General features: G+C 39.8%; 2 protein-coding genes across 2 annotated transcripts; one reads left to right on the top strand and one right to left on the bottom strand.

Moving 5' to 3' along the window:
• Positions 1-3,593: 3,593 nt before the first annotated feature.
• Positions 3,594-5,299, top strand: LOC101299702 (transcription factor MYC2-like). The gene has a single exon (XM_004306579.1). It carries the CDS (start codon positions 3,594-3,596, stop codon positions 5,067-5,069), a length of 1,476 nt encoding a protein of 491 aa, XP_004306627.1. The 3' UTR covers positions 5,070-5,299.
• Positions 5,300-7,340: 2,041 nt separating this feature from the next.
• On the bottom strand, positions 7,341-8,246 carry LOC101310269. Its single transcript, XM_004308235.1, has one exon. It carries the CDS (start codon positions 8,244-8,246, stop codon positions 7,341-7,343), a length of 906 nt encoding a protein of 301 aa, XP_004308283.1.
• Positions 8,247-8,528: the final 282 nt, after the last annotated feature.

The raw sequence follows: 8,528 nt of genomic DNA, 5'->3' as shown, positions 1-8,528 counted from the left end.
TATCCCTAATGTTTTTCTTGTTGATAAATGATTGAGGGAAAGACGTTAGTTATTATATGATTTACCAACGAAAAACTAAAAACAATATATTCTTACATGCAAGCTAATAGATCTGTTTCTTTCATCAATGAATTTAAGTTAAGTTTCACTTGGCCAGTATGAGTTGCTTTCTTTCTTTTTTGGATGTGTTCTATGCGATTGTTTGTCCGTAATAATGCCGCTCTGGTTACTTTCTCAATTTAAGTTTGTCATTTCCTAACAACATTATCAATAATAATTGGGTTCGAATACAGTTTTAATTCCCAATGGGACATAGTTCGTACTAGCTAGCTAGAAAGATCCATGCAAGTGCAGAATAAACAAGACGTACATCTCATTATAATGATTGATGTTCTTGTTCTTGCATGATGCATACAATGATAAGCTTAAAACTGTGAGATATGCCACAACTAGTATATATATTTTACCTATATTCTCAAGAAACAATGAAAATTAATGCCTTTTCTGGCAATATCAGGCTTTAATTTCTGTGTGTGTATATAGGTAGCTGGCTATTTCATATATATATGCAGGGTAGTTGAGATGGCAAGATCAAAGAGTTGTGTCTGATCGCTAAAGAAATGCATGCCCACACATGTTCATTTCAATTTGCCAATTACATGGATGTCTTAATCTATGCAGCATGGGATATTTAATCTGATTAAGTCGGCCCTCGCCACTTGAATCGATCATAGTTCGATGATCGAAACAGGTGTCTGCCATGAAATTCCTAACGTTCAAGTTCAAGTTAGGTTGAGAAGCTTTTGAATGCTCATCAGTCTGTATAAGAAACTCTGATCGATCAGAATACTGTAACATATTAATTCATACTTGTACCTTCATTGGTAGTGATTGTAATAACTTATTAAACATGAGAGTTAGAGTTGCTGCTGAATTAGTTATGCAGGTTTGCTGATATCCAGGTGTCTTTAAGATGAATTGGCGAGGTCGATCCAAATCTGAATTGAGCTGTATCTCTAATAAAGAGATCCAGCAGAAAACTGGTCGTTCTTTTCTTCTCGACAATTACATGATAATATTAACCAAAAGAGGGGATAGCTAAGTACAAAAGTAGAAGCTCAGGTTAAGAGACCATCCATAGAACAAGAAAGGAGAAAGGTAGTTACAGACCTAAACGTACAATGCGGAGTTGCAGACTATGCAGTAAGCTAAAAACAAATTTTAACGAAAGAGAAAACCCGTCAAACTCGATCAGTCAATTGGAAAACTCCATTATTCGATCTGCAGAAACAAAATAATTCGATGACGACGGTTTGAATCCGAATACACAAGACGTATCTATGCATGCAATTGAGCCTCGGCATGCTGGAATGTATCATCGAGTTATTTGGCCTTTTTCTTCTCAAATATCAATGGTTCTTGGGAGAGTGAGTGTGTAACATTGCAAAGTTTGGTGGTTTGTATAGAAATTATAGGTTGGTGCTTTCTGTTGGAGCTTGATATTCCAAGCTTGGTGGCTGCGCAGGTTGTGGCAGTCGGTAAAGCTATTGATTGTCCTGGCTTAGGTAAAGATTGGAAGCTTGTTCTGTTGGAGGACTCGGCTCATGTTCTTTATTTTCTCTTCTATTCTCATTCTGTGCTTTGGTACAAAGGGTAAAGTGGAGAAAGGGCTTGCATATCTCACAAATGTACTCTGCTGATTTTTGCTTATTTTTCAGTAGTCTTTTAATTTGATGAAACTTGGATCCACTATTGTCTTATGTGTTTTCCCGTTTTATCTTTGAAACAGAAATCTCTTGAGTCTCATCCATTGTTATTTTATGTTATAGTCATATATATTTGAACCAACTCCAAGGGCTAGGTCTCCCTTACATATTGTTTATTTCATTGATTTTTATGTTCTTGTAATCCCAACTTTTTTCACTTACCTAAAACTTCTACGTAGTTCTTAAATATCGTTTTTCTCGATTTTCATTCGAAATGTGACAGAGTGGGTTTACTTGAACCATGAAGGCAACCTATTTTTGTACATCTTATGAGGTAGGACGTACATATATATACCGTGGTCATGATCTGAATAGTTGGTCCTTATATGAAAGACATGTAACATCTACCTTCTTATCTTTAAGCGGAAGTAAGTAGTTTTGGACCAGTAATGAATGGATGAGATAGATTTAGGGTTGCTGGGTTTAAGATGTTGCCCTTTACTAATATTTCTGGTTTTTATTTGTAGTTTTAGGTTTAATTAGGGGTGCATGTGTGCTGTATATTTCTCGCGGAGCAGAGAAAGGTGACAAATAACTGTACGGAAAACCTCTTGAAATGAAATGATAGGTATTGAGGTGTGTAGAGGCCACAAAATTTCTGATATAACATATTATTTAGGGTTGTCTCCTTTTGCTAGAGTAACCCTAAAAATGTTACTACCTAGCATGAATTTTGTTGAGGAACACAGTTTGTTGCATGATTAAATCGATATTTTTATTTATTTATTTATTTTAGTTGGAACCTCTCTAATTGTTAGATGACTATAGTTAATTTCCCAGCTACTTGTGTCGAAGGTGGTTTAGAGTGAGCTTGTTAAAATCGACAGAGTGATTATTTCGTATGGTCGATCAACAATTCAATAGGTGTATCTATATCAAAATAAGTTAAGTAACATTTCATCGATTTCTGTTTCTTTTAACTAAATAACTTTTAGTTTCGATGCTCCTCTCAACTCACTCGGCTAAATTGCTTATATATATGCCATGCTTCCTCCTAATATCAGATAGAGCGAGAATGACCATTGGTCGAATCCCTATAGCTTAATAACCTACATATTTCCCGACCCTAATAAATCTAGAAGGTGTTTTTTTTTGACTTTTTCAATAGTTAAATTTTTGAAAAATCTGATTATGTCTATGATTTATTTTTTGCAGACGTACAATATTTTTTATATTTAAAGAGTAAACATGAAATTAACTGTTCATTACATATCATTTTTTGTTTTAAGAAAAAATAAATTGACATGTATGACGCTTCGCACACGTTAAGAGACCAGTATATATGAAGCGAGGAGAAGTCCAGGAGTGTTATGAACTCAACCAATTACATAATAAAAAATTACAAATTGGTGCTGAAATTTCAGATAGTTTGTTTTAATAAAATGTTAACAGTTTGATCTGGATCAGTGGATCCTACGGTTCGGTTCTTTTATTTTTAATTTTTTTAAAAAGATTAATCCTAAACATGTGAAATTAAGAAGTTGGATGTAACCCCACATTACGGATGTTGATATATGGGCCTACCGCCACCGAAGCCCATCGCTTTCCTTTCACGTGCAAGTGGTGCCCAATAGTGGTTTCCCTATTAGCTAATGACCCCCTCATTTTCTCTCATTCTTACCCCAAACCCATTCAATTTCAGCACCGAACTTTAATCCCACAAAAATCCAAAACCTCCCATGCATAATTGATCTTCCTTCTTTCTCTAGCAAAAATCCAACTCCCCGCACCTTCTGCTCCAGAGTATATATATTCAGTGGCTTTTGTCCACTCTTATCATACACACTCACTCTCTCTTTCCCTCACATCTGAATCAAACATCATTCCATGGATGACCTGATCATCTCTCCTACTTCATCTTCTTCCTTGGTCTCTCTCCCACACGAGCCAGCAACCCTGCAGCAGAGGCTGCAGTTCATACTCCAAAGCCAGCCTGAGTTGTGGTCCTACGCCATTTTCTGGCTGGCCTCCAACGACGTCGAAAATGGCCGCCTCCTCCTCGGTTGGGGAGACGGCCATTTTCAGGGCCCCGAGGACCCATCGCCCGACCTCAACAACCGTCTCTCCTCCTCGGGTGATGGGTCCTTGCTTCACTCGGACAGAAGAAAAATCCTCAAGGGCATACAGTCCATCCTCAACGACACCAACAACAACAACCCGGAGCTCGACATGGACAACTTCATGGCCCTAAACGGCGACGTATCCGACGCAGAGTGGTTCTACGTCATGTCCCTGACTCGATCCTTCGCCATCGGGGATGGCTCTGTTCCCGGCAAGGCCTTCGGCTCCGGGTCCTTCGTCTGGCTGAGCGGGGCCCACGAGCTTCAGTTCAACAGCTGCGAGAGAGCAAAAGAGGCCCAAATTCATGGGATCGAGACCTTGATCTGCATCCCTACTTCCAACGGTGTTCTTGAGATGGGTTCCTCCGGTTTGGTCAGAGAGAACTGGGGGTTGATCCAGCAAGCTAAGTCCTTATTCGGGTCGGATCAGCCCGACCCCGAAACCAGACCGCTCGAGTTCATCAACCGGAACTTCTCCTTCGCTGACATCGGCATCGTTGCCGGCGTGCAGGAAGAGGACAACAGCTCTTACAATGACGACAAGAAGCATGTTTTGGGTTATAACAAGAAGAAGAACAACAATGGACTTCAGAATCCAACCCCGGCGGACTTTGCCGATTCCGACTTTCAGCTGAAAAGAACACCGAAGAAACGAGGCCGGAAGCCCGGGATGGGCCGAGACACACCGCTGAACCACGTGGAGGCGGAGCGGCAGCGGCGGGAGAAGCTCAACCACCGGTTCTATGCTCTACGCGCGGTGGTTCCCAACGTGTCGAGAATGGACAAGGCGTCGTTGCTTTCCGACGCCGTGTCCTATATCAATGAGCTGAAGGCCAAAGTGGACGAGCTGGAGTCGCAGCTGCAGAGGGAGTCGAAGAAAGTGAAGGTGGAAATGGCGGATAATCTTGACAACCAGAGCACCACCACCACCGCCTCCGTGGAGCAAACGCAAACAGTAACGCCTGATAACAACAACAACAACAACAACGGGTCGGGTCTCGAAATTGAGGTGAAGATAGTGGGGACGGACGCCATGATTAGGGTTCAGTCGGAGAATGTGAACTACCCATCAGCGAGGTTAATGACGGCGATGCGTGACCTAGAGTTCCAAATCCACCATGCGAGCTTGTCAAGCATCAATGATCTTATGCTGCAAGATATTGTGGTCAAGGTTCCTGATAACATGAAAAACGAAGAAGGTCTCAAAGCTGCTCTGCTCGGAATCTTAGATCAAAACGAATAAGCTTAATTTCTTGATCGGTACGTATGGATAATTAAGTTCATATCTCTATCGTGTCGTGTTGTAAAATATATATAGATCAACTATGGAGAGCTCTCTCTCGATGTTCTACCTATATATCTTATGCCGGTAAAGTTAGGCGTTTCGTCTAGCTAGATTCATCGTTGTACGTGTTCCGAGTACCCCTTGGATCTTCTATGAACAATGATGTATATTTTTTCGAGCTGCTGGTCAATTTCTTGATCTATTTTTATGTGAAAGAAGGTTAGTTCCAGCTTCTACCATGTTGATTTTTCTGATTCGAAAATATTAAACCTTGATTGTGTTCTGTGTTCTTCATCGATCGGTAACAATGGCGTATATTCTGAGCTGGTTAATATGGAAATGTGATGAAATTCCAAATAAATGATTTGTGTTCCCCATGTTAAGGGCACAGTAGGACTGGAGGAAAAGACAGTCGACGAACCATAATGGGTGAAGCAAATGATTTCTAGCTCAGGCGGATATTTATGCACGTTGCTAAATGGGACTGGCATGTTTCGATAGGAGCAATAAAGATCGGTGGTGAAAGGGTGAAAGTTGAAAGAGGCTGATCAGTTTGTCTCTGATTTTTTCTTCTTTCTTGGCCCAAAGTATCCCAACGTGCTTCTTCTTCTGTGGACGAGAATGAAATCGAATATGGATTGTGTTTCTGGAGAGACACATATGAGAGAATCTGGGGACCCATCGCAACCAGTGGGAGATGATGATGATGATGATCGATGATAAAGAGTTAAAATATGAACAGTAAGCACACTGCAAAAATGTGCTTAATATACAGTAGTACGTCCTGAACGGGTTTAGTTAAAGTAGGGTTTGTTTTGGGTGATCAGTTAACCTACCATAAAGGTTGACATAGCTAGGGTTATATTATTAGGAAGGGCACTGTGGTTTGATTCCTTGCGTAGAAAAACGAGGATCATGTCATTATTGTATTAGAATTATAGAAAATAAAACCCAGCAAATAAACGTGCAACAGCCACCACACAAACAGTTGTAGAACTTTCATCGAAAAAAACAGTTCTAGAACTTATTGGTATGTGGATTTTTTTTTTTTTTTCATTTCCTTGGCAATATATTAAGGTTTAGAGCTAGTCTGGTCCTGTGTCTTTCCGTGAGGTTTTATAGCACACTAATGTTCACAGCTACTCGGTAGAAATCTAGACACCTCAGACGTACGGAAATTTCAATAGAAAATTCTGATTTTATTATTAAATTAGGACAAATATTGACAAATATCAGTGTGTGGAATAATTAATTTAGTAAATTTTGGAAAAGTCACTTAAGAGAACTTTGATAGTTTGTTCAATCGATCACTCGATCTCTCTAGCATATACAATTACAATGTTGATGCATGAAGTTATAATGATGACTTTTGAGAAATTAAAAGACGACAAACTATACTTAATCGAATCATCAAATCACTGAAAAATCTAACAAATATTAAACGAATTAAACTCATAAGTTTGTTATTTAAACCAAACAAAAGATTAGTTATTCAGATATTGGATTTCATTTTGTTTTGCAAAAATATTCAAACCACAATATTATTAATTTCATCATACTCGAATATTAAGCTTAACAAACTTGAATTATGATAAATTATGGCGACAGCTGAGAGTTTGAGACAACAAGGAATGCTCATGTAAAATTACTTCGATGATTCCAAAAACAGTGAGACATCATGTATAAAAGTAGAGTAATTTTTCCTAAACAAAACGAATATATAACAATCTACAAATACATAGATCGGTATCTTATCCAAGTTACAATATTGACATGTGCTACTCATGGCGTACTATTCACATCTCCTATAAGAATGCACCCAAAATTGTGTAATTTTCGCTCAGAAAATGTTCATCCAAATAGTGACTGGCATTCATGTGTGATCGGTACTTGTATATTACAACAACTTAAAGTAGGGTCCTTGATTCATAAGTCCAACTAGTTCATTATTTCTATATTACACCTAGTTACAATTAGCTATTAAACATTATTATCATTCAAGTATGACAAGTTATATCACCGAGAAACAAACAAATTTCGTGACGGATGTTATTGCAAAACTAGGACATAAAATTAGAACACAAGTTTGAAGCAGATCTCTTAGCTTCCTCTTGTAGCTACTCAGACTTTTTATTTTAACTCTTTAGATAATGATTGTAATAGAGATTTTATAATTTGAGGTTGTTTTTTTTTATATTGTTGAAAAAAAAAGTATGACATGCTATATATTCAACTCGAGTGAATGACCCAATGCTGCCTCTGAAGTTTAATCTTGAGCCCATAAACCCTAGCAAACAAAGCTACTGCCCTTCTTACACCTCTGTCATCTTCCGCGGTAAAATAATCATGCCCGAAAAGCACCCCGCCGGGTTTTAGAATCCGGTAAGCCCGGTTGATATCCGACCAAGCCGAGTTAAAATCATAACCCGCATCCACTTCTATCAAATCACCAAAAATACCCCACTCGCAAAGCTTGTCAAGTACTGAGCCGGTCGAAAACGGTATTGGTAAAACCGACTCTGTGGCATTTGCGGATACGATATTTTGCATGAATTGGTACATCAACAAAACGTCGCCGTTTATCATTTTTATGTCCTTGAACCGGTCTCGAAACCCCGGCCAGGCACGAAAGTCGTCGACACATAGGATTTGGGTTTGGAGCCCTAGCTTGCGGGTCAAGTCGACCATATGGATAGCGGATGCTCCAAGAAACGTACCCACTTCGATGATGGTCCGGGGCTTGACCTCTTCGATTAGGTGCTCAAAAACGGCGCCGTTTAAACCCAATCCTTTGACACGCTTGGCACGTAGGAGGCTTTTGACGTGAGGAGGAGGGAAGTTTACGAAAGGCGAGGTGGAGTTGAAAACCAGGTCGAGAAGGGTCTGGCGGACGAGTTGGGGAGGGACCGGGTTGGCGCAGTGAGTTGTGAGTCGGAAGTGGTCGAGTTGGGTTGGGAGGTTGGCGAGTTGAGGAAGCGAGGGGGATGAAGAAGAGGGTGGTGAGGGTGACGTCGAGGAGAGGGTTGGAGGAGAAGAGAGGTAGCCTAAGGTGTAGGTGAAGAGGAGGAGGATGACATAGGCTAAGGGTTTTGCTAGTTTCAGAAAAGTTGTGTTTTTCTTCTGTTCTTCTTTCATGGTGGTTTAAGATCCGCTTAAACTGTAGGGCAACATGCATGACTATTAAGCTTTGGTTTGGTGAAGGTTATGGAGTTATGGAGAGAAATTGAGAGGAAGAAGATGTCGCTCTTGTGTGTTTAGTAATGGATGGTGTACTGAAAAGTACTGGAAAACGTACGTTAGTAAAGGACCTGGCCTTCATCAGTTAATGTATTTATGTATAGACATGTACCAAGAGAGAGAGATAGACTGATAAAAAAAATGGAAGAGAGAGAGAGAGAGAGAGAGAGAGAGAGAGAG

Source organism: Fragaria vesca, linkage group LG7, assembly GCF_000184155.1.
Source record: "Fragaria vesca subsp. vesca linkage group LG7, FraVesHawaii_1.0, whole genome shotgun sequence".
NCBI lineage: Eukaryota > Viridiplantae > Streptophyta > Magnoliopsida > Rosales > Rosaceae > Fragaria > Fragaria vesca.
The sequence above is the reverse complement of the archived record's forward strand: the minus strand, read 5'-3'. Positions and strand labels throughout refer to the sequence as shown.

Bases quoted from the DNA above. Each gene is read 5' to 3' on its own strand.
- LOC101310269 (XM_004308235.1), bottom strand. From the start codon at position 8,246: ATGAAAGAAGAACAGAAGAAAAACACAACTTTTCTGAAACTAGCAAAA.
- LOC101299702 (XM_004306579.1), top strand. From the start codon at position 3,594: ATGGATGACCTGATCATCTCTCCTACTTCATCTTCTTCCTTGGTCTCT.